Raw genomic sequence first — 27,663 nt, forward strand, 5'->3', positions numbered from 1 at the left:
GAGTGATACCCAGTCTTTTTGAAAAATTTCATCAGCACAGTGATTATTTAAAAATACACACATACATCAGAAAAGATTATTCATTCTATAATAGTGGTTGATTTCACTCGTGAATATGTACCAGCATCTTGACTTTTGAGCTTCCTATCTGAGCAATTATGATATAGTCTTTGTCAATATGTCTTCACACATCTATTTTCATGTGGCTAACTTTAACTTATATTTAGAGATGCTATTTCATGCATACATAATCGTTTTATTCTGCAAAGGATTTGAGATGGGATATGATGTTATTAAAATACACTTGTGTAAATCATTTGAAGGTTAAACTTTATAGATATTTTTCCCTTCAACCATATTGGTATATTTTGTCAGAAATAATCTATCAGAAATACATAAAGATTTATTGTTTGATATGATTCAGATGGCATTTTGCTTGTTTTATAGATAAAGCAATAGAAAGAATGTCATACTCTTAAAACTAGAAGTGACCTTAGGGGAGAGGGTGCCTGTTTCTCAGAGGCTTTCCAGGCTAGAATTAGCAGGTTATAGCACTTTAGTATTTTAAATTGCATTAGTGTTCTTTCGTTGTCTTACAACCAGTTTTTTCCACTGTATTTTTGAGAACTTTGTTTCTTTTGGTGAGTAATAATAAACTAGATTAAATAAAGGTTTTTGTAGAGGGCTTATATTTTATACTGGTTAAGGGCTTTGTATTCGCACAGACATGGGTTTAAATCTTGGTTCTACCAGATAGCACCTATGCGATCCAGGCTGTATGATCTGCCTAAATCTCTATTTTCTTTCTTTCTTTTTTTAAAGACAGGATCTCCCTTTGTTGCTCAGGCTGGCCTTCAACTCCTAGGCTCAAGGGATCCTCCCACCTGAGCCTCCCCAGTACCCAGTACCTGAGACTATAGGGATGCTACTGAGCTCAGCCTTTTGTTTTCTTCTCATAATGGATGTAATACTAGTCTCTTCCTTTTAGGGATGTTAGATGTTTTAAGCACTTAATGTGTTTTATTATTTGGCTAGTCTATGTCTCATAGTAAGTGCCAAACAAGAATTGCTGCTGTCACCCTCAGCATTAGTATTATTCACAAGTTGAGGTAGAATCTTCATGGGTCATTACAAGATTCTCAGAATGTTGTCATGTTTCTGGTGTTCACCAAGGTCTGCAACATCTAAAGCATCAGTGCTGTTTTGATACCTGCTTAAATTAAAGCACCACAATAATGGGGAAGAGAGTTACTAATTCGATAATATTCTTAGGATATGTAAGTTTCATTATTTAAAAAGTAAGAGGTTATAGTTGTTTGGATTCTGAATTGCACCAAGAAGATACTTAATTTTTATTTTAAGAATTTTCTTCATGTGACTAAGACAATGGAATATTCTTTAAATGGCATCCAAGTTTGTGCTGACTGAATACCTTAAAAATATTCCAAAACCTTGCATCGTAGCTACACGGGAGTATTACTCCAGACTGACAACTAGGCCATGATTTATTACAGGATCTGCTTTTAACGTTATTTTGTCTGGAATGAACAGAGTGGTTGGAGAAACTCCATCCATCTTTTTGTTTATTTGACATTTATGCCACATTGAATGTACCTTAAAGGAACAATACATAAATAAGAAATTCTATTTAACAGTGATGATTACTCATCAGTAAGATAAATCTCTTGACAATAATACAAAAAGAATCCTGTCAAACAATGTCTGTTAAAATTTAAATAAAGCATATTTCTTAACCTGAACAAGTTTTTATAGCAAATATTTTAGTTTCATTTTCTTTTGAAGATTTAATATTACAAAACATGATTAAGTTCTTCATTCTCAACAGAATTATTTTCCAGGGTTTATTCGTTCTAGCCCAGTCACTGATTGTGATATGAGTAGAAATTGAATGTGCCTTTTTTAGTTAATGTTTATTAAAGAAATGAAAAGATATTGAGAAAATAGATAAAGACACATTTTGTACTTCCATGCTTTTAGAAGGCTTACTTTTTTTTAAGTAATATGGAAGAGTGAGGGAGAGAATAGAGTAGTTGAGGCAGGAGAAATACCTTGGCAGCATTGTGAAATTTTATCTGAGAATATTAGAACATGAATGAAGAATCTCTGCCCTGGAGTTTAAAGCTGAATAGTAGTTTATAAATTAGACACCATACATTATCAACAAAATGTTTCTTATCTGAACTGCTTATCATTTATTAGGCTTAGTCTCAAATTTATGTATCTTGAATTTTGATTTTTTTTTATTTAGTCTTGCCATTGTTAAATACAGACTTTCGATTGATGGGAGAATTGTGCTTCCATTTACTATTCAATGAGTATACTTTTTAATATTAGACACTTACCACTATGCCATTGCTAATCAGTTGATGTTTTCAGCAAGACAAACCATGATAGCACATTCCTCCCTAAATTAGTGTGTAGCTTTATAATTGTCTCCAAATAACTTGAATCTGTGTTTGACCTGAGTACTTAACATTTATTAAACTGGTGTGTGCTACAAACTATATTGTGCTCCAGGATTCTAATTCTGAATTCTTATTACTCATGAGAAAGATCAAGATCCATCATAGAGATTTCTTTTTCTTTTTTTTTTTTTTTCATCATTGAGATTTCTTGATACCATTAATCCTAGCAGTTGTGGGCTGTTTAGCTACATAACAAATACTACTGGAAAACTCTTTCCAGGCTCTAAAAATTATAGAGTTAGATGGTGCTTGTCTTAGTCAACATTTCACACAGGCCATTCATTTATCTAGTTTTTCATGAAAGGGGCATAGTAAGAAGGGTGTAGACTGGTCACATTCAGAGAGTCCACTGTAGGAAAAGTACTCCCCAAGTAATTGCTGTAAGGAGAGAGGAGAATAAAGGATCTTTGCTACTAGGATACTTTTTAACAAAAGAGAAGACAGCTTTTATGGTAACTCTTGGTTGTTGTATAAGACAAAAACTATTTTATTATATTCGTGAAAGTTTGCTACTTTCACTCTGGCCTTACCTATTTAAGATGATAGTATGAATCAAAGTATAGAGTGTAAGGAGACTTTTACAAATTGGATTGACATTCATAGGCTTATATGTAAAAACTGAAACCCATAGAAAGATTCTAACTGACCCAAGCACACAAAAATAACTCTGAACTGTGATTATAACTAGGTTTCTTCAGTTTTTCTTCTAGTTTTTTTTTAGTTAGACTTCACTATGTCTACTAACACTTAGGTCTACTATAATATATATTTAAATATTTTTGGAGTAAAAAGTGAATTTAAAATTCCTTTTCTATGTTCAGTTCCATTTTCTTATTTTACCTGTGTGAAAACTGAGGTCTAGTAACTTGCCTAAGGCTATTAACTAGGTTAAAGACATATTTTAACATTACCGGGTCATCCAAACATGTTAGTGACAATTTGTCTAGCTAGTAATGGAGTCATATTTTTGAAGTGTGCATTCTAAAAATACTCAGCTGGATGTTGTGGAATTCCTTTCAAAGTACCAAACAATGGATTAAGTGTTCATTTTCAGTCTGTTTTTAAAGTGCCAGGAACCATTCTTTGAGTCACATATTGAGTAGGTTGGTGTATCATTTGAACCTATTACACATGTAATCATGTAAAAGTGAGGCTGTCTAGATGGGTTGCTCCTTGTTTCCAAGGTTTCCAAGACAGTTTTTGCATCAATAAGTAGTGAGTATGTTAATATGTGTAATGGCACAGAAATCTCTCTGTCTTTCTCTATTGGATATTAGCAGTTATTTGGTATTTATCTAATAGTGATATATATTTAGTGATATCGAATTTTTTAAAAGTATTAGTTATGGCAATTTATATGTTTATTTATTTATTTGGGAGCTTATTTTAAAGTGGGAAATTCTTGGAAAGGAAGCAAGTAAATAGGGCTGTGTCCAATTAAGTATGCCATGAATTTCTAGCTCTAAATTAAATTCTGGTAGAGAACAGTGATTTTTTTTTTAAGCCTTTATATGTGTATCTGCTCTGAGTGATTACTTAATGGTAGGGAATGCTACCAGATTATCTGTCAGTCCTGTGTTCATACCACTTCCCCCTGCCCAATATTCCCTACCCCCAATCACTACATAAAGCCCATGCTAATTCCTGTCATTGCTGAGGTTTTAGCTTGACTACCTCTCCCTCTGATTACATTCTTTGGCCATTTCAGATTAGGATTAGTCAACCCTAGTCATCTTCTGAAGCCTGCATTCTTTTTTCTTTCTACATACCTGTTTGGATTCAGTTGTTCAACTAATTAGCTTTGGGAGTGAAGAGCTCACAAATTGGTGCTGCTAAATCAGTGTATTCCTCTAAGGTCTAACCCATGTATTCTCAACACGGGCAATGTCATCCTAAAGAGATAACAATTTGGTCATTGGGGAGTAAAAACGTCTTACTTATCTCACTAGTTTTTAGGTGTAGAGCATAGATATGCATACGGTACATAAACATAAATGCAGTACCCCCTTGCTTTTAAAATTTCATAGGTGCAATTAGGAATAAAAGTACCTGAATAGTTCCTTAGAGGACAATAATGAAAAAAATAATGAAAGCACTGTTCTGTACCTAGGTAAGCAAATCTACATTTTTTTCAGGATATTTCCACCTGGATATTACGTAGTGCTTCAGACTTACCTTGTCCAAAATTGAAACAACTATCATCTTTGCTCACACCACCCAAATCTGTTTCTCATCCTTTCAGACTCGTGGAAATGAACAGCATCACCTGGATTTCCAGGCCCATTCGATTCCATTATCTCCATTCTCAGGCTACAGCCTCAGTGTAGGCTGCCCTCTTTCCCTGCCTGGATTATTGCCATAGCTTTTTAAATTACTCTTCATGCTTCTGTAATTACCCTTGTTCTAATCTTTTATCCACGCTGCACTAGAGGGAGCTTTCTAATATGTATATCTGGTCATCTCTCATCCAGCTTAAAAACATTCATTGCTTCAGAATCAAAATCCTATTTCCATTGCATGTCATACCTTTCTTTTTATTTTCTGGTCTCTTCTGATTTCTGTCTTTACACTGTCCCTACTTGCCTTCCCTAACACATACACACTTTTGTTTCGGAGTCACTTGGCCTCCGCAGATGTGCCATATCCTTCCTCATCTGCAGCCCTTTGCATGTGCTGCTGCACGTCCCTGTCATTCTGCACTTTCCAATTTTCTCCTTCCCTTCCCTAGCCCCATACAACTTTTCTGTCTTCAAAGGTTCGGTTCCAGTGTCACATCCTCCTCCATGTACTTTGTGATCATTTTTAGTAGACTGTTTTTCACACTAGGGCAAATGAATGTTTTCATTTCTGGGGTTTTTTTTTTTTTTTTTTTTGGTTTTTTTTTTTTAGTGTGTAGCTTCTTGAAGAAAGACTGTTTTATTTGTTGTTGTATCTCCAACTACTACAATGTCTAACAGGTATTCTAGGAATATGCACAAAATGATAAATGGAAGAATTCCCAGGGTTGCTTTAAATCTACTATTACATAGACTTTCAGTTTATTCTGTTTTTCTAGGCATTTCATCACATATTTCCCCATAAAACATTGCATACTAGATTGGATGAAATTTATTCCTTTTTTACAAGTGTTAATGATTTTGACCAAACAAGAAGTATAAGGTACCTTTTCAAGTACTTAAATATTTGTCTTTCAAAAATGAAATTAATTTATAACTCTTTTATTTCTTATCTACAAAATACAGTATTAACATTATGTAAGTGGGCAGATTATCGACATACTTTTGACTTTGTGTTTTCTCTCCCTCTCATTCTGTTTAGCTAAAGGACACAAAATCAGCAGATCAGAAAACAACATTACTTCATTTCCTGGTAGAAATATGTGAAGAAAAATACCCTGATATCCTGAATTTTGTGGATGATTTGGGACATTTAGACAAAGCTAGTAAAGGTTTGTGCTTTTATTCAGTTCTAAAAGACAGAAAATAATGCATTGAATTTGTACATCCTTTCCACTTTGTCATAGTGTTTTCATATTGAATATTTCATTTTAAAAATAAAGTTGTAGGGTATTTATTTTATGAGTTCTCATGGTTGGAGCTGTGAGTTTGATTTGTTCAGTTAGACAATGAGGCCTTATATTTGAAAACACTTTTTCTGTAGTTTAAACCTATGGGTGCCTCCTGGCCCCACCCTCTGCTCCTAAACCTCCTCCACTGTGACTGGGGTGATGCTCCCTTGATTCAGTGTCATTCATAAGCACTGACTGACTATTATATACCTGAGGTGAAGACTCAATATTTCATACAAACAAACACATGCACCCAACAAAAGGAAGCATAACGTATTTTTATTTCAGGCACCCACAGGGTACACTTACCTATCCCTTAAGCTAAGGCTATTACAACTTCCTGGCAAGTTATGACTTCAGTGACCGCACAAACAATCCTCTGAACTGCATCCACCCATACTTTAGGTTCCATCATGCACCAGCCAGTCACAAAAGGGCACTGAGAGTAGTCATCAGGATGTCAGGTCATGATTCTGGCTACAGGAACATGGAGGAAGAAGACAATCAATGTCCCCCTTTTACCCCATTTCCAAATCTGTCTCTGCCCATCTTGTAGGTGGATCTCTCTTTCTTTGTCCTAGTAGATACCAAACTGCCAGAGTTTTGATTCATCGCTTCTTAAGCCCAAATTTCTAACGTGGTTCTAGTCCATACTGTGGCCTCAACTCAAGTTGTAAAGGGTCATAGAAAGGATAGGACCTATTATTTATTTATTTATTTTTTTGAGACAGAGTCTCACTGTGTTGCCCGGGCTAGAGTGCCATGGCGTCATCCTAGCTCACAGCAACTGCAAACTCCTGAGCTCAAGCGATCCTCCTGCCTCAGCCTCCCGAGTAGCTGGGACTACAGGCATGTGCCACTATGCCTGGCTAATTTTTTCTATATATTTTGAGTTGTCCAATTAATTTCTTTCTAATTTTAGTAGAGACGGGATCTCGTTCTTGCTCAGGCTGGTCTCGAATTCCTGAGCTCAAACAATCCACCCGCCTCGGCCTCCCAGAGAGCTAGGATTACAGGCGTGAGCCACCGTGCCCAGCCTCAGGACCTATTATTAATACTTTATTATAATATGATTTAAATACAATTTTTTGACCACCTTAAGCATCCAGTTTTCATTTCACATTGATTCTATGGAAATAATTTTACTTGGTTCCAAACAATCAATTTATAAATACATTTTGGAAAACAACTCATTTGGAATGGTGGAGCATCTGTATTCTTTTTGTATTGACCACTACTCATTAGTATTTTCATCTTATTTTTACAATCTTTTTATTTCCTTTTTAATATTGGAATTCATCAACTTAAAGTAGGACTTTTTTTTCTTATAAGAGTGAATATTCCTTCTTGGAAAAAATCACTTTTATTGTTTCCTGCTCCCTTTAAATTGTTCTATAAAATGGGGATTGTAGCACTTGATCAGCAAAGAGGAGTGTAATTGGATGAGATGTTTTTTGAAACTGTCCTGAGATGTATGGTTCTTTGAAGTATATATTTAATACAGCTTTTTGGTAAAAAAGTTGGAAATAATTAGTCTGGAGTTTTTATTAATAAGACCAAAAATAAGCCTTTTATTTTATTTTTCACTACTAAATCCTAATGTTCTAATGATAATGAATTACTTACTTTGCCCCTGTGCTACTTTAAAATGTCCTTGATATAAGACGAAACTATCTATATGTATAGTTAGAGATGTTTTAATGAAATTTAAGAAAGGAAAATAATTGAAATTATTGAAATAATTTTCTTGTATTAAACCGTATGGGATAGGTGAAAAGAGCATTGAAATGAATGTGATAAAAACATTCAACTTGGTGATATTCAAAATAGCTTTTAACTGATTGGTTCATTAACTAAGGGAAATCAACTTTCCTAAAGTGAGAATTCTACAATTTTGGAATATTTGAGCAAATATGTTGAAAAGAAAATTGAAAATGGGTGTTCTTGGTGAATGTTAAGTTTGATAAGTAACAGAGTAGTGGATGAAAAAGTGGTAAAAATTGCCTTGAAATACAGAGGGTGTTCTTTTTCTGGGGAAAAGATGGTTGAGTCATAGATTATATCAACATTAGGACTTTAACAAGAATTAAAGCAGTGCAAGTATTTTTGGATAATGACAGTTTGCATATCTGATCAGTTCACTATTTTTCATACTAGTTCTAAAACTGAACACTTCTAAAACTGGACAGTAAGCTGGAACATACTTTGCTTTAGATGTATTTTTTAGTGTAGAATTTATTTTCTAGCAGTTTTTACTATAACTTTAGTTTTTGAAATATTTATCTATGTTGACTCATTTGATTATACTTAAAATTCTGTATAAATATTATATTTTGCTTTTTAAAAATATTTAACTTTCATAAGGACTTGCAGAGTTGTAACTTGGTAATTTGATTCTTCTGTTTGTTTTCTGTTTTGGTGTTTCAGCGGAGCATTCTGGGGCCTTGGGGGTTTCTGGTTTCCATCTGTTGCAGCGGAGGCTGGCGTATGTGTATGGGTCAGCAGATACCGTTAATATGTTTCTCAGGGAGCAGCCAACTTCATATTTAAAATAGAAATGCCATCACTGAGATATTTTTTATAATGTAGGTGATTATGGAGCAGAATTTCTGTTTATGATTATATTACCCTATTAATGAGATTTCTAGGAGTAAGTGTTTTGGATGAAATAAGTCTATGTTTGCTTTGGAGAATTTCAGTGTTTTTTTTATATATCGTCAGTTAAAAATTTCCAGATTTGAAATCTCCTCAGTGAGCTATCACATGAATTAAAAAGTACCTTTGTTTTTGAGACATAACAAATCCTGGTCATTACGTACTCCTAGATCAGCAGGGGGCACTTTCATTGCATCTAATGAGCTTACCTGTATGACAATTTTCAAAAATCTACTTCATTAGGACTGCTTCTTTTCTAAGAGATAATGGCTTACAGCTTTTCTGTTGCATTTCAGTGAAAATATTTGGGGTCATTATCGTATTTCTGTATACCATTGTAATATTTCTTTCTCTTATGGACTTCAAGCAATTGAATTCATTTTTCTTTTGTCTAAACAGTTAAAATTGACTCTAATCTTTAAAAGTTTTATTGGTTACTTCTCAATAACCTGTTTCATTATAAAATTAGAACACTGTTTTATTAATGAGTAGAATATATGACAAATTGACTTTTTGTTTGTTTGGGGTGGTATATTAAAATAAAACTCAGGTAAGTTTATAGCATCACCTTAGCACTTTTTAGGTTTCTGTAGTTTTACCATATATTTCCATTCTTCCCTAATCAACTCTGAATTCTAGAAATGCCATGCTAGTCTAGTCTGTAATTCATTTATTCACACATTTATTTAACAAGCCTATGTTGAGTGATTACTCTGTGTCAGAAATTGTGCTCTTGTCTTGCTGTTGGTCCAAGGTGTAATTTCTATGTCTTAGTGCAACTCAGTCTACCTCAGTCACATCTGGCTTCTGGTCCCACATGGCTCTTCCCTCTTACTCTCAATATCCTTTGCTTCCTCCATGCAGTCTGTATATATTGCTTTCGTTATTAGCCTAATACTGAGTCTTTCATTCTTCCAATGTCTTCTCCTTAATGATATCTTCAATTCCCAAGGACTTAAATACCACCATTACATCAATGACTTACACCTAATACCCCAGACTTTCCTTCTGAGATCCACACTTGTATATCCAGCAGATTTTGCTACTTCCATTGCATCTCAAATAGGTATTAGAATCATATTATGCCATAGAATGGGACTGTTGATTCCTACACTCTTAACTTTTCCTCCCAAATTTTATTTACTCGAGAAAATCCTTCTTGGCCTCCTTTCTTTTCTCTCAGTTTGTCGTGTCTCTTTATATCCTTCAACACCTCCACTCTGAGCTGCATGTTGGATTCTGCCAAAGTTAAATCTATGGGAAGTGGCAGCTGTGATGTAGAACGTTGTCTAGTTTTCTCCTTCATCAAGGAACTTAAAAGTAAATGTCACCCTCTCTTGTGCACTTTTTGCTGGTGCTTACTGGGAACCTCATCTAAATTTCTGCATATTCTACTCTTTCTTTAAGGATAAACTCATAGATGTCCCAGAAATACTTATACCAGCATTTAAGATCTGCTTCTCTAGACCAAGGATTATCCCTGGGGCTGCTAGGAATAGAATTAGCTTCTAGAAAAAGAGCAATATAATACACAGTGTATTATCAGACTGGATTCAGTGATTGCCCGTTTTTAATTTTGCCACTTTTTTTTCTGTTTCTATACTTTTAGCTTTCAGGAGCATTCTTTTATAACTTGTATTTGATTATTGCTTATCCTCTCCACTTTATAGACTTCTTTCTGATTTTAAGACTCTATTTATATGGTTTTCAGCTTGCAATTCCTTGATTTGACCCAAATACTTGTCTGCGCAAATACATCTCCTGTTTTCCAGTTCCTCATGCATTTCCAACACTTTATGATAAATGCCTTACTAAATACCAAATGTTTATCTTTTATTCACCTACTGTGAGTTCTTAGAACACTTAATTTCCAGGTGGCTGCCACCTGGAAACTGCATAGTGTTTGAAAATTTCAAATTCATCTGCTATAACCAGACACGTTAACCTCCTTGTCACTATAGCCTTCCAAAAATGCCAATTGAAATTTAGTTGTTTGATATGTCTTTTGAATATTCAGTATCAGTTATTGATACAATTGCTCTTTATATCCCCTGCAGCAGACTCAACAACATAGCTAAAATTCTGTTATTTTTAACCACTCCATCATAGAGATTGTAGGTTGGAGCCTTGTAACTTGTGTGAGATAAATTAATTCAGCTAGTACTTCAAATCAATGGTAGGATATTAGAGTTTTATGAAAAGACACTTTAGTTTACACATTTCTGCCTATATGATGAAGTGAATTGATAGGGTACATTGTTAGTTGTGGAAGTATTTATGGTAAAATAATTTAGTTATGGAAGACAAACATACGGGATATTGCTTTTATTGAATTCTCAATGAAGAGCACAAAATGTATTCTAACTATTAGGGACTGTGTTGTGTCCCTCATAAATTCATATGTTGAAGCCCTAACTCCCAGTATCTCAGAATCTGAATGTATTTGGAGATAGGGCCTTTAAAGAGATGACTAGTTAAAATGAAGTCTTTCGGGTAGGCCCTAATCCAGTCTGCCTTGTGTCTGTATAAGAAGAGGAAATTTGAACTCACAGCCACTCAGGGATGTACTTGCACAAAGGACAGACCACATAAGGACACAGTGACAAGGTGGCCAGCTGCAAGCCAAGGAGAGGCCTCAGAAGAAACAAAATCCGTTGGCACTTTGATCTTGGGATCTAGACTGTAAGAAAATAAGTTTCTGTTATTTAAGCCACTTAGTCTGTGGTATTTTGTGATGGCAGCCCTAGCAAAGTATTATAATATACTAACTTAAGACATTTTTCTTTTTTGCTTAGAGTTCTTTGGCTGTAGAATAGAGTAGCCCATACTGAATGATTTTTTACTTTATCAGATCAGTTGAAGTAGCAGTTGTAGACCTGCTGTGTTGGATGTTCACTAGTTACCGATTTAGGAATATCAAAGGTTCTTCTACAAACCATGAATTATTGCATGATTTTAAATTATTATAAGTAATCCTCAATCCCTTTTTTGAATAGATATTAAATGTAAATTAGTACATATATAAGGATATATTAATGCATTCTAAATAAATATATTCATGAAAATTCACATTTAATTTCAGGGTTAGATCTATGGCATTTCCTAGATTCTGTTTTAGAATATGTTTATTTACGCTGTAGTGTACTAAGTTTTTGTTTTGTCTTTTTCTTTTACTCACTCTATCCATATATATATTTCTTTTCCACTTATCCCTATTTTGCTACTATGATAGTTGTAATTTTAATGTAAACAGGTAACTAATAAAAGTAACACTCTGCACTTTTTGTTGACACCTTTCTAAAAGGGAGGCATAGATAGATAGTTTTACTTTTTTTTCATTATCCTATGGAAATAATGAAAACATTTGATATCTCTATACTGTGTAGCACTGGTTCTATAGATAGATCATGGACTAAAATCTATATCCAGAAAGCTAGCCTATGACTTCTATGTCATTGTGTCTCAATATCTAATTTGACTAGCCATCTAATGGTTATATTTAAAAATTCTAAAATAATATTAATCCAAGCCAAATATAATAAAAGTTAAATTTATTTTTAAAACATAATTTGCATGGAGGTTTGCATATACTTACCAAAGTGGTACAATATGTAAAATTTTATACTCAACAAATTAACACTTTTAACACAAAAAGGTATGATGAAACATAACTCCAAGGTAACTACAGGATTTATGAAAAATATTTATAGTGTATTGTAGGCATGGTGTACTGGTAAGGGAGCACACATTTAAATCCTGCCAGTTTATTTCCAGGGATTATCTATATAGAATTGGCATCAAAACTCTAAATTTGGAGACTTGGATATGAGGTTGTAAAGGTAATCATTTTATAGTGCAAATATAAACTATTTTGGAAAGCAGAGCAGAGTAGAGAGAGCATGGCCAAAATCACTGGAAGGATTAAGGATTCTGTAGACTGACATTGAAAAACACAGGGCATGGAGGAACTACTTGCAGCTAAAGATTGCTTTTTGAGATACTGAGCTAGGAACATTTCCTGAATCTGCTGTTGCTTGGGCTGATAGATGATGATGAAGAAGAAAACCACATCAGGAAGACCTCTATATCTTTTTAGAGGTTAACAGACTGAAAGTGGCATCAATACAGCATTAATCTTTTCAAGAAACTAACAGTTTACAGTGTTTGCAGATTTTTGGCCCGCTGCTGATTTGAAGTAGCTACTCTAGCAGTTCTGTCAGTGTCATCTATGAACTATAGTGAATATCAAGTAACAGGACAGTATCATCAGTGACAAGCAAGGTCTTAGCTCTCTCTTAAGCTGCCGGCTGTGAAGCAGTATTTACTGCCCCTCAGTTTTGCAACATGTAGTGGGAAATTACAAACAAGGTAGATGGAAGAAAATTTCAGAATAGTCTGTTCTGAAGGATAGCTTAGCACATCTGTATACTACAAAGAATCCTAACTAGTGGATGGGGCAAACACCTTTACGACAAGCTTATGAATCTCGTTGGTGGCAAGGTTGACATGTAACCAGTGGTGGGGAGGGAACATGAAGATAGTCCGATGCTGCAGGTGAAATTGCCAACTGTTCTCCAGAAACCAGACTGTATTTATGCTGCTGCAAAATGAGTAGTTTTATTAGTTTCCAAGGGCTGCTATAGCCAATTACCCCTGGGTGCCTTTTAACAACAGAAATTTATTCTCTCACATTTCAAGAGACCAGAAGTCATGGTGTTAGTAGGTTTGGTTTCTTCTGAAGGCTCTCCTGGCTTCTAGTGGCTTCCAGCAATCCTTAGTGTTCCTTGGCTTATAGATGTATCATTCCAGTCTCTGTCTTCAACTTCTCATCACTTTCTTCTCCATGTATCTCATTGTCTTCACCTCTGCTATGGACATCAGTCATTGGATGATTTCAGTCACAAAACGATTCCATCTCAAGATCCTTAACTAAATCCATCTGCAAACGCCAGTCACATTCTGAGGTTCTGAGTGGACCTGAGTTTTGGGAGGATACTAGTCAACCCACTGCAGTCATCCTTGTCCTCACTCCCATAGCTACACGGAGATAGCACCATTTGAATTTTATGAAACAGTTACGGGAAATTACACTAATAAGTACATCTGGAAAGCATTTATCATTAAATTGTGAAATGGTTCAGTTTTTAAGGGTTATTATTGAAGAGCCTGTGAAATACTCTTTTGTTATCATGTGAAAATACCAATCCAGTTAAAACTGAAATTCATTTATACCTCTGAATTTAAGAAAATTTTTATTGGCAGGCAATGATAACAACAACCCTAATAAATGATTTTAGTTGGCAAAATAAATGTGATCACAATTAGATTATAAAAACATGATATTATGGGAGAAACTGTTTTTTAGACCATAGACTCTAAAGCTAGATAACTGGGATTTAAACCCCAGCTTGCTAGAGGTATAATCTTATATAAGTTCCTCAACCTCTCTGGGCTTCAGTTTTCTTACCTGAAAGGATACAATAGTAGTATTTAACTCAGAGTTTTGTTTTAAGGATTAAATAGGTTAAAATGTTTTAGGTCGTTAAATATAATATGTCCGATTTCCAATCAATAATCTAGTTTATTATATCTCAAACAAGAAACAGTACAGTTAATCAAAGTATGTGCCTAAACTATTGACACAAGTTTGCGATCTTAACGGTAGCTTGTTTATGCCAGCAGCAAAGAAATCTGGAGAGTGTGTGGCAATGAAATTGTGAAAGGTGTTTTACATAGCTTGTCGAGAATTGAATATTTTTCCTTGCAAGAAGTTGTCCAAGGCCTGGAAAAAGTGTTAGTCAGTTGGTGCAAGCTCTGGTGAATATGGTGGATGCCAGAGAGATTCTAAGTCCAGCTGCTGTAGTTTAGAGTAGTATTGTTTGTGCAACATGTGGTTGAATGTTGTCTTGCAAGAGGATTGTCCTGTCTCTGTTGACCATTCTTGGCTGCTTAGTCACAGGCATCCTCCTCATTTCATCTAGTTGGTTGTAGTAGACATCCACTGTAATCGACTGACCAGGTTTCATGAAGCTATGGTGGATAATACCATAGCTGGACCACCAAACAGATACCAGTAACTTTTTTTGATGAATATTCAGTTTTGGACTGTGTTTTGGCACTTCATCCTTATGCAACCATTGTGCTGAATGCTTGTAATTGTCAAAAAGAATCTATTTTTCATCACACATAACAATATGGTGTAGAAATGGTTTACCTTTATTTCATGACAACAAATAAAGGCAAGCTTTGAGACGATTTCTCTTCTGATGCTAGTTTAATTCATGTGGTACCCATCTATCCAGCTTCTTTACCTTGCCCATTTGTTTCAAGTGGTCCAATATTGTTGAAATAGTAATGTCAAAGCTCGCTGCTAATTCCTGCATAGGTAGATATGGATTTGCTTCCACTACAACTTTCAGCTCATCATTATCCACCTTGGTCTCAGGTTGCCCACGTGGCTCATTTTCAAGATCAAAATCACCAGAATGGAAGTTGTCAAACCATCGATATACTGTGCGTTCATTAGCCACATCTTTCTCAAATACTTCATTGATATTTGGAGCTGTTTATGCTGCATTGGTTCTATGATGGAACTCATATTTAAAAATAATCTGAATTTTTGACTTATCCATGGTTTCACAAAAATTGCTCCAAAAAAAAAATTTGAAAGATAATCACAAGCCAGAACGTACATTTGAAAGACTGAGAAGGTACCTTCACAATAAAAATAAAACAAGTAGTATCAAAGTAAAATCTCAGAGATATCAACTGTCAAACTTAGTACATAAGGAAATCGTACATTTCATACCTTAATAACCTAAGTGTTTTTAAAGCTTGAACAGCACCTAGTGAGCACTGTATAAATAGTCTCTACATTTGTTCTAGCTTTGTTGCTGTTATTTTTCAGTGATTATTTTTGTTAACACACATCTGCCTGTTATAAATGATATAGGTAAACGTGAGTATGTGAATAATATGTTATTATAGAATTTTGATGTATATTGTCAGAAATTATTTGAACAGATTCCAACTGTGTGTTACCTGAAACTTAGGTAAGCTTTAGAATATGCAGCCAGGAATTTTGTAGGTTTGTTATTGAAAAATGCTTGTCCTTTTCTAAAAGTTAAAGAATAGTATATATATATATATATATATACAGAAAATTACACAGATCATAAGTATGCAGCTCAATGCATTTTCACCAGTTGGACATACTAGCATAGGGAATGGAATTTGGAAAGAAGATTCTATTTTTCCTCTTCTGCTTCAGCCTGAAACACTTTATTTTTATTTCATATTTTTAACTTTGACAAAAGATTACTTTTGAAAAAGAAACTCTAATACTAAGCAGCCTTTAAAAACAACTGATCTCCAGAAACTCTTCAACAACTCTGAGTTTATTTTTTTGGAGGTGTTTGCATATTATTTAAAAAGAAATTTATCAGCCCAGAATTATTAAGGAATGCCATATTGATATATGAACTATTAATAACTTATAATAAATGATATAAGTGGTAGAAACATTAAAAATGTTTATTCAGGCTGGGCGCGGTGGCTCACGCCTGTAATCCTAGCACTCTGGGAGGCCGAGGCTGGCGGATCGTTCTGAGCTCAGGAGTTCAAGACCAGCCTGAGCAAGAGCGAGACCCTGTCTCTACCAAAAAAAATGGAAAGAAATTAATTGGACAGCTAAAAATATATGTAGAAAAAATTAGCTGGGCATGGTGGCGCATGCCTGTGGTCCCAGCTACTCGGGAGGCTGAGACAGTAGGATTGCTTGAGCCCAGGAGTTTGAGGTTGCTGTGAGCTAGGCTGATGCCACGGCACTCGCCCCAGGCAAGAGAGTGAGACTCTGTCTCAAAAAAAAAAAAAAAAAAATGTTTATTCAGACTCATAAGAAAACCTAAGGACACTATGATCTTGGGTAATCTTCCCCTGTCTCCTCAGAAGAGGTCATCTTTCAGTGTAGATTTAAAATTGATCAGTGGTGAGACTCTTTTGCCATGTAATAATGTCTATCACCATGTTATCTCAGCAGATGTCTTTCATACTACATATTTTATGGGAAAAAGAACCACTGCTCATTGATAGTTTTTGGTGCTTTGACCCTATAAGGAAAGGACTCTTTCAGTAAAGTTTATTGCACTCTTGCTGCTTGGCCGGCACTGTGCTACTGGGCACTTGTATTAGTAAGGATTGGGCTTGACAGGAAGAAAATTAAAAAAACAACAAAGTTGGCTTATATAAGATTCACCCATTCATTGTTTCAGCGTTCATTTATGGAGTACCTCTTCTATCCCAGGCACTGTAGAGCCATGAATACAAAAGTCTCTGTTGTCTTGTTAACATTTTAGGTGATGGATATAGAACCTGAACCAAAGAAGGAAGTCAGTGTATGTTGTGTCAGATAGTTAGCTCTGGAATGCCAGGGCATGTTTTTATTGTTTTTTTGTTTTGCAGTTTTAGATTGAGTGGTCAGAAAAGGCCCCTTAGAGTAGGTGATCTTTCAGCAAAAACCTAAAGGAGGTACGGGGAACCACACTATAATAGTGTTTGAGAGAAACACATTTTAGGCAGAGGGAAGAGCAAGTGTAGAGGCCCCAGGAATGGAAGTGAGACTGGAGCAGAGAGGGGGTGGGGAGTATGATAGGAGATAAGGTCAGAAAAGCAACAGATCCTATAAGGCATTATTGGCCATTGTAAGGATTTGACTTTGCTCTGAGATGAGGAGCCATTGGAAAGTTTTGAGCAGAAGAGTGACATCTGACTTAAATTTTCAAAGAATTGCTTTGGTTGCTGTTAAGAAAAAAAAATGTAGAGGAACAATGGCAGAGTCAGTGAAAACACTCGAATGCTGTTAAGATAATCCAGAGGAGTGATAATATTGGCTTGGATCACGAAGAGTAGCAAGGGTGGTGAGAAATATTTAGAAAATGAATGTATTTGAAGTTAGAACCAACAGGATATGCTCTATGATTAGATGTGGGATATGAGAGAGAGAAGAGTTGTAAAACCAATCATTTACCAAGATGTAGGAACGATTCAACAAGGAAGATGAGTTCTAATTTGAAAATGTGAGTTTAAGATGCCTACTAAACATCAAGGAAAGATATCCAGTAGGCCCTTGGATTTCAGGGGAATGATTTAGACCTGAGAAAAAATTTGGAATTTTTCAAGTTTGGATTTATGTAGTCCCACACTTGTGAGGCTGACCTGGTCTCCAGTAGCCACACGTGAGCACTAGTCTCATTTAAAAGTCAGTTAACCTGTGCTTAATAATTACCCGGGAACACAGTACATGGCAGTAATATTGTCCTCCCATATATATGTACACAAAAATATTATACTGAGGGAACATTTATCTCTGTTATGCACCTCTTTTTATTTACTATTTACTATGTTCTTGAGCATCTTGCATGTCTAAAGGAATTCTCAAGTTCTTACAGGTAAACATAATTTCTTTTAAGTGAGCTTCTCCTATTAATACAGTTTTCTCTTCTAAAAAGCTGCTTTGCCTTTAAAACCCTCTTCATAGTTGTAGAGGGCAAAGCTGCCTCTTTCTCCTCAGAGTGGCTAAAATGATTCGCCAGAACTGACTGAAGGCCTTTAATTAGTTGTACTCATTATTTCCTCCATTTACCTTCTACTTCTCCTCTTTCCAAGTTCCATAGCAAATATAGATATTTATCTTGCAGTATGATATAAAAACAGCAGAAGAAAGCCCTCCTTGCATATGGTATAGTAAATTAATTAGGCGATGCAAATTGTAGTGTGTTGTTACATGGGCTCCCATCAAGAATCAGAACAATGAGAAGAAAGAAAATCTGAGTTGAGGAAGTTATAGCTACTTGACTGGCCATTTATTGCTTCTTTTAATTTACCTTTGCCTGTTATGAACCAAGCTGTAATTTATTTTGAGTTTATGATTTTTCAATGTTGTTTCATTGTAGTGATGGATTTTACAGTGATATCCAAGAATTTAGGTTTTGTTATATACCTATTTAATATTCAGGAGTTTTTATACTACTGACTGTTTTTGTCCATCTTGTCTATCCAATTTTATTATTTTAACTTGAATTTATAAAATATTGTTATGACTTTATAAAATGTCTTTATTACTATAATTATCTAGGAAAAATTATTTTGTTGGGAGCCTGAAAATAGTTTGCCACACAAAACAGTTGTTTCTGTGAGCATAGGATATTAATTTAGTTTGAATGTTTAAATTGTCTATGGTAATAAGTTGTTGTTTAAGCTTTCTTTAAAGAAATCAATTTCCCTGGATTGTATCATGATATGTAAGAATGAATGTGGCATTTCTTATTAAGCTTGAATGACCAACATCTCCAGGAGATATTCACAGAGGATTATTTTTTTCATTACAAAGATTGCTTAAATATATGTAACCTCTCCTTTTTTACTTGGAATCATAATATAGTAAATCATAAAGGCCATCATGTTACAAAAAGCCTATATTCATGATTGTTTTAACTTAAATATTTATAGTTGTGATTTTAAGTAGTATTCTAAAGCTTCTTTAACACCTCTGGTGTATAATTATCATAATAACAAGACACTTGGAGAAAACTCTGTGTCTTAGATTTTAATGTCCTAGATATTTAATCTCTTGTATTTTCCCATTTCATTTTTAATGCTCTTATCTCAAGAGGTTAAAGTTAAATCCAAAATCCATTCCTTCGACAAACATTTAAGCAGCTGCAATATGTTATATAATGGAAGATACAAAGATGAATAGTATCTTTCCTTAAGGAATTCCTAGCCATGTGGAAGAAAGACTTGTAAAAAGATAAATGTAATAGAGTGCAGTAATTGAAAAGATAGAGATAATTACCAGTTATGATGGGTAGAAAGGGTACCTTGCTAGGAGGGGACTTGCTGGAGTTTTTGACGGGTTGTAAAGTATGAATAGGTGTGACCCAGAGGTGGAGTGGGCAAGGCAGAGAGACACATTATTTCCAGGATCAGATACAGAATGGATGAGAAAGGGCAGGTCAACTGCAAGCAGTATGTTGTTTCGAGAGTAATGTTTGGCAGACTATGAGGTAGAGCCCCCCAGGTTGTAGGTGGAGCCTTGTTTAACAGCTCAGATGTTATATACCCAGTTTACTGGCAAGCTTTAAACAGAGAAGGGACATCTTTAAATTACTGATTATCTGGAAGCCAAAATGTGCAGTGTGGAGAAAACATTGGAGAAAAATAATAGAAGACCAGAGATCAGAGTGAGATAAGCTTATGATTACTTGAATAGTATTAAGAGAGGAAGGAATCAAGTACTGTTTGTCAAGTAAAATGACTGGGGTGTCATGATTGTTGGGATCTAAGGATTGTAAGAGAAAGAACGGTCAAGACCAACAGATTTCTAGCACAGGAAGCAGAACTTGTAGTCCTGCTCACTGAGGTGTGGAGATTACAGATGAGGAGCTGATTGGAGGCAGACACACATGATGTCTGAGGTGACTAAGAGATATCCCACCTGGTTGAATATTAACTGACTAAAACACAAAAGTCAAAATTGCCTCAAAATAGTCTAGTCAACTCTGTTTGATGATGGCTCTGTTTTGTTACTTTTCTTCTGAGTAATGAAAGGGAATAAAAAAATACGATTAATTTTTTGGTCAAGAAATATGACAAAGCTGAAAGATAAAATTTATGCACAGGTCACATACAGAGACACCAGTAAATTAACACTTCTTTGAAAATGTACAATTTAAAACTCCCTGATATAGTTGGAATTTCTAATACAAAAAATATTGTTGCTAACTGCAAAGAACTTGACACATGTGAAATGTGTGGCTAAAATTATGTTTGAAGATACATCAAGGAACTGTCTATAGAAATAGAATAATTGCTGAAAAAGAAAACACCAAGGGAATTGTTAAAATGTTCTTTAATTTACTTTTACCCATCAGATGGCTCAGAACATTAGCTTGTATTTTATTAGCCTAGAGTTTGCACATTCTTTTCTCTCTTGCAAGTGTGCTTTGGTCCTTATTTAAAAACCAACAGTGAGAGGTTGGTCAATTACATTTAAATCCACTTAACTGTAATGTACAAGTAATGCAATCAGAGACTGCAGATGAAGCCTGAGAAATGGCTTAGTGGGATTTCCATCTGTAGAGTAGCCACATGAACCATTTATTTTTTTTTTTTCACATGAACCATTTTTTAAGATAGCTTGCTTACTCTTTGCGATGTTGATTGTAAGTGTTTGAATATGCCCCAAATGTTCCTAATATTTTACTCTTGAAAATAGCAACTACTCTTCTTAGGCTGACTTCCACAATACTCTCCCTGGCCTGGTAATGATGGCAACGATGATGAAGATGATGAGGACTTTCTTTACTTTTCATTTAATTCTAATGTCACTTATTTCAATCTTTAAGCATTTCATTTCTTATTCAGTTCTAAGAATAAGCATAACCTACTCTTTTTTAAAAAATTCCTCATCCTATGTTACAGCGTATGATCTCTTATGAAATATCTGTGACATAAAAATATGAGGTGAGATTCTTCCCATTTTCCTGATGTGGACATTGAGCCTAAGAGAAGTTGTTTCAGATCACAGAGGAAGTAGTTCCTGATCCACTGGCAACCAGAGAATTGGAAAAAGCTCAAACCTTTAATCTAGTGGAGTAAGCCCCCCTTTCACCTAACTGAGAAGTGGTCACTCACTGGGATGGTCTACAAGTGGCTGACCTCCTCTGAGGACAGCCCTGGCTGTTAGGCAGCTCTTTCAGCCTACCCCCTGACCTCTGGGGAAGGAGAAAGGCTGGAGATTGAGTTCCACCATGAATGGCCAGTGATTTAATCAATCGGGCCTCTGTAATAAAGCTTCAGTAAAGACTCTGAAACCATGAGGATAAGGGGGCTTCTGGGTGAGCACACGGATGTGCTGAGAGGGTGGTGTGCCCAGAGAGGGCATTGTAGCTCTGCGCTGCTTCCTTCATTGCTTGCCCTATACATCTCCATTCAGCTGTTACTGAGTTATATCCCCTATAATAAAAGGATAATCGTGAGTATAGCGCTTTCCTGAGTTCTGCGAGTCATTCTAGTAAATGGTGGAACTTAAGGGAGGGGATTGTGGGAATCCCAAAATTGATTAATATAGCCGGTGAGTCAGAAGTATGGGTGGCCCCCTGGACTTGAAGCTGACATCTGAAATTAGAGCAATCTTGAAGGACTGAGCCCTCATACCTATAGAGTCTGACACTAACTCTGAGTAATTAGTATCAGAGTTGAAGGACTTTGTCCTTAAATTATGGAGTCTGCACTAAGTCCAGGTAGTTAGTGTCAAATTGAATTGCATTGTAGAACATCCAGTTGGTGTTGGAGCAATGTATTTGGTATCAGAAAAAAACAAACAATCTATGTTCCCTCCCAACATTGGCCTGGTGGTTTTGGCGTATGGGAGTCCCTTAGACTTACATTTGTCCATTCCCTGGACCTTTTACTAATTTGATGTGTGTGCATAATAAAATTGGTTAAGCAAACTAAGACAATATTTAAGTATGTGATTTTGTTCAATTGTGGGATACCACTTTAAATGTTCATTTAAAAAAAGATAGTAACATCTGTATATCTGACTGTCCATTCATCCATCCATCTAGAATGCTTACGTCTGTTTGCCCTGGGTGAAGTCACTGTGATTGCAATAGGCAAGAATGTACAAGAAACCAGTTATTATGTGAAAACTATATCTGTTTATTTAAAAGTTACAGGGAGGCAGGGACTATAAAAATAAAATGATAATTTCTATAATTAATAATTTATGTATAGCAAAATGGTTAAAAATAAGGTCTGGAATGAAACTGCCGGAGTTCAAATTCTGACTTCACTACTTTTTAGTCGTTTGACCTTTTTATTTACCCACTCAGATCCAGTCTCCTCAACTGTAAACCAAGGATAATAATAATACCTATTTCATGATGTTCTTGTGAGGATTAAATGAGTTAATTAATGGAAAACACTTAAGACAGTACTTGACATAGTTTAACATTCAGCAAATTTTAGGGGCTATCTTTACTATTATTTTTGTTATCACTACTACTACTACGATTACTACTATTACAATTACTACTGTCATACTACTGACACACTAATTTCTTTTTTGAACCTATAACACAAATTGGTTGTATGGATTATGAACGTCAATGAGCATGTATTTACTTAATAAAAGGATTTTATGTGTTTTAGAACCTTTATTTAATCAGAAGTTTCAAAGTTTTAGGAAGTGTAAAAGTGACTAAACCACCTGTAAGATTTCTAGAAAAATGATAGAGCAAATACTAATGAGACATTAGAGATGAGATCAAATAGACTAGGAGAGCAAGAGGAATCTCTTCTTTAATGCAGATAGAGAACTTTAAAAGAAGCAAAAAAAAAAAAAAAAGTGGAAATGAGAAGAGTAAATGAAACACCGTAGGCCTAATCAAACAGGAGTCTTGGTTGTAGATAATTGACAAGCAGATATAAAAATGAAAGAGTATAACATAGGATATATGTGTTACCACTATGAGCAGGGTATAGCAAGATATTGGGGACACAAGTAAAATGAATTAATATACTAAGTGCTACCATGATGCAAACATTTCATAAACACTATTATCTGAGTTATTGTCTCAATTTTAAGAATCACAGAAAAGGAATACATGAGAAGTAAAAACTTCTGAGAAAATATGCATGAGTATAACATCAGAATGGCTTCACCACAGTGGGAGTCAAAGGTTAAAGTATCATCACTCTTCAGGCACAAACAGCTATTATGTGGTTCTTGGAAGAGTTCTGTCATTGGACCCATTAAACATTGTGCTGAGAATTAGGTTGCTAATTTTTTAGTAATATGTTCAGGTTTTATTAAAAGCCATTAATGTCAGAATGGCAAACATTACTTTATGTACATCTAGGTAAAAAAAATATATTCCGTGTTCTTATACAATGTTATTTTTCATGTCCCCTTACTATTTCATTCTTTTGAACCAAGGTGAAAAACTGTAATTTGTTTATTAACTCAATCCCATTTTTTTAGGCATTTAGATTGCTTCCAAGGATATTCCCATCCTTATAGATGAAATTTGAATCTGTTTTTCAGGATTAATTTAAATCCTGACAATGGCAGATTACCTAGAATTACTATATTCATTTTTATACATCATTTGATATAGTTCACATTGATCAGAAGTAACAGATTTTTTTTTTTTAAACCAAAATATACCTGTACCTAAAGCAAATATCCAAGAAGATGGTTTAGGCCACTGTATCTTCTTTTTGTATTGTTAAGCTTTTCTTCTAGTGTCATGTAAAATTGACTATCCAAAGATTTTTAGAAATAGTTCGTCACATGTATCCTGCTGGGCGTGCAGTACATTGTGATAGTTCCGCAGTGCCCTGGTTTACCACTTGTTCCTCATGTGCACTGAAAGCAACTTAGAGTCAAAGAAGAATATTAATTATTATATAGTAAATATAGATTATGCTCAGAGTATCAGTAAAGAAAGCTTGACATTTGTCGTTGTAATTAGCCTCTGATACCTTTTACCCCCATGTTATAGATTGGCTTGGACAATAGAGAGCACCTGCCCTCATCTTTCCCATCTACTTATTGTTTCCTCTCAAAAGGTGATTTTGCCAACACTTTTGGGAGGCAGAGGTGGGAAGTTTTTTTGAGGCCAGGAGTTGAAGCTGGAGCAACAGAGTGAGACCCTGTCTCTCCAAAAAAAAAAAAATCTGCTGGGCGTGGGGGGATGAGCCTGTAGTCCCAGCTACTCAGGACTGAGGCTGAGGCTGGAAGATCACTTGAGCCCAAGAGTTCAGGGTTGCAGTGATCCAGCCCCGCTGCACTCCAGCGTGGGTGACAGAGTGAGACCCTGTCTCTTTTAAAAAAAATGATTTTGAAAAATATTAAAATTATGTTTGAATAGGTTTAATTTTAAAAACATACTTTATCTTTGCCTCTGACTTAATAGACTGGTTATTTTGTAACGTAGTGGTCAAGAACTATAATTTTTAAAAAACTTATTTCTTAAATGTGGTTTGTGTGTGTTTGCATTTCTTAAATTTCATGTTTATGTTTGAAAGAGTCTCTTATTGAATTTCCTTTATAACTGGATTTAAAAATTGAAAAGTTAAGAAAAACAATGAAATTCATCTTTTTTATAATTTCTCACATTAAAATTAAAATTTTAGACTTTTTTGCATTATTATTATGGGGTTTTTCACAAATGTTTTGTTTCTAGAGTGTCTTACCTTTTATATATTATAATTTTGTCCTTTCAAGGCATTTAATACACTCTCTTTTAGTCTCTGTAGAAACGCTGGAAAAGAATTTGAAGCAGATGGGAAGGCAGCTTCACCAGCTTGAGAAGGATTTGGAAACCTTTCCCCCTCCTGAGGACTTGCATGACAAGTTTGTGACAAAGATGTCCATATCCTTTTGATATCTCAATAAGTTAAGTCACCAGTCAACTAGAATTACAATTTATTTAACGTTTTAGGTGTATTTGCATAACCAGAGTTCATTCTGTAGTGCCAAATTGTAGAAGGTTTAACTTTTGCCATCTTGCAGGGAAATTTTTCAGTATTTATCTTTCATGAATAATACACAAATGTGTTTCTATTGATTTCTTTTTTCCTTTTTATCAACTTGAATAATAGTTACGTTCTCTCATCTTCCATATGCCTTATGTTCTTCTGATGTTCATGATAAATGGAAAGGATATTAAAGCTCTGTTTGAGGCAGTGTGAGTATGAAGTCATGATATGCTTTAGATACCTTTGAAATGTTTAAGGGAGCAGACACAGACCTTCTAAACTGGTATGTCTAGTCAGCTTAATTTCAAAAGTCGGTGTATATTAGAAATTATCTTGTACTCCATAAAATTTAATATTTCCCTTAGAAATACCACTTTGTTCCAAAATCAAAATGGAGTTTATGACAATCACTACTTGTGTAGGTATTCTCCTCATCCCAAATAAAATTAACAGATATGTATACGTATAAAATTAATAGCATGAGGCTTGTGTCCTGTTTAGTGTTTCCTTTGTATTCAATTATCTTTATCACTAACTTTGGAGCTTAGTCTCTAATGAGTAACTGAAGTAATAAACTTTTTTATTTCCTGAAACTAATGTTGAGGTACTTTGCAAGCCATTCTGTGAAATTAGGGACTGATATCCTTTGTGTTGTAATAAAATATTACTACAATGTATTATTAAAATCCCATATGGACTTCTGAATTCTATATGAGCTCTTACAAATAGACACTCCTAATATTTTAAACTGAGGTTCTTGACATAAAATAACTACTTTTTCTCTTTCTACCTCTTCTCTCCTGTGATTTAGTGAGTCACAAAATTGGTATTTGCCTTGTCATAGATTTTATTGTATATGCTTTCAGCTTAATTGTGAATTAGTTCAATTTTAGCTTTCTTCTCTGTCTCTGTCGGGAAATATCATAAAATTGCACTGGAGCAACAATCACTTCAGGCTAATGTGTTTGTTTCCTTTTGTATCTTCTCTATCCTTTCAGTTTCTTCTTTCATTAGGGAGGGTGCCTTTATCACTGTACTGGGTAAGGCTTTTTTTGAAAAAAAAAACAAAAAACATAAGATGAAGTCTGTATTTATTCATCAAAAATATATTTGTGTGTTTCTTTCTTATTTGATAAAGTATGCTTTAAATGTATTATTACAGATTACATCAATTTCATCATTAGCTTTTTTCCCCTCATTTTATCATGTTAGAAATGTTCACATGTGACAATTTATTATTTTAATCATTAAGTATTGTTAATTGAAGTACTTGTTATTGTTCCCTATAGATAGAAAGCAGTTAAGAAAAGATTTTGCTTGCATGTAGCTTCTGGTAATACACTGTGAGTGCACTAATTATGAAGCTCAGGTTTATGGAGCTAAGATGAATTCCTGAGCTTGGAGTAAAGGTTGTAGAATGCTGCTCAGCAGAGAATCTCAGGACATATCCACACTTGTATTTATATGACACAAAAAGCTGAATAATGTCGGCTTCTTCAAAGGAATGCATCTCGTAAAAAACAACCAGCAGGAAATCAGAAACAGGAAGGATGATGCTTTGTTGGAAACAATTTTTCATTCTGAGTACAATTATACTCCATGGACAAGAAAGCTACTACATCCTGTCGCTAAATATCACAACCTAGAAGCCTCTAATGAACTGATTAGCATTCATGTATCTCTTGGAAGTCAGATATATGAACAGTTGGTGCACTTTGCTATTGACAAAGCTTATAATCATAAATATTCTTTGCTGAGATTAGATTGCACTCGTTTGCTTTTCATCTTAGTTAGACATACTAGTTTCGAAGTAATTAAATTCATTCATTGCAAGGCTTTGTTTACTTTAATTAGGACCGACAACAAGTCAGATTTTGAATATTAAATGCATTTATACAGATCTTATTAAAATGGAAAATTGCGAGCTTCTTAGATTTTAGAAAATTGAAGAATTTGGAAGCTAAAATGCTCAATGAGTAAAATGTATTTAATGAAAGTTTGTTATTAACACTCAAACTTTGTTTAAGTTTAAATGCTTATTAGTTGAAGCACGTATCAAATGGTTGGTTCATCAACCAATTCTGAAAGAATACGTGTATTATTTAAGTTGTTAAGCATCATCTTTACAAGTACATACTTAGTTTAAACAATCTTGTTTTAGTGAACTATTAAATAATCTGTTAATTGAATTGCTTTAAACTATAAAGATATAATTTCATTGTAATATGAAATATCACTGATAGCACTCAATTATAGTATATTTTTATTCTTCCAGTGCATGCTCTTTCTTTGTATATACTGCTTAATATATAATAAAAAATATGAATTTAGTGCATCCTTTAAAAGATATGCATAATTATTTCATGTATCATTGACTTTTCAGTAATAATTGTTACTTTCCAGTTG

General features: G+C 34.6%; 1 protein-coding gene across 1 annotated transcript in view; it reads left to right on the forward strand.

Moving 5' to 3' along the window:
• The window catches only part of DIAPH3 (diaphanous-related formin 3), a 536,888-nt gene that overhangs the window by 311,406 nt on the left and 197,819 nt on the right, over positions 1-27,663 (forward strand). The window contains 2 exon segments of the mRNA XM_012654946.1: positions 5,805-5,934; positions 25,027-25,151. Of these exon segments, the coding sequence (XP_012510400.1) occupies positions 5,805-5,934; positions 25,027-25,151 (255 nt within the window).

The sequence above is a fragment of the Propithecus coquereli genome, unplaced genomic scaffold (genome assembly GCF_000956105.1).
Source record: "Propithecus coquereli isolate 6110/MARCELLA unplaced genomic scaffold, Pcoq_1.0 Scaffold453, whole genome shotgun sequence".
NCBI classification, from domain to species: domain Eukaryota; kingdom Metazoa; phylum Chordata; class Mammalia; order Primates; family Indriidae; genus Propithecus; species Propithecus coquereli.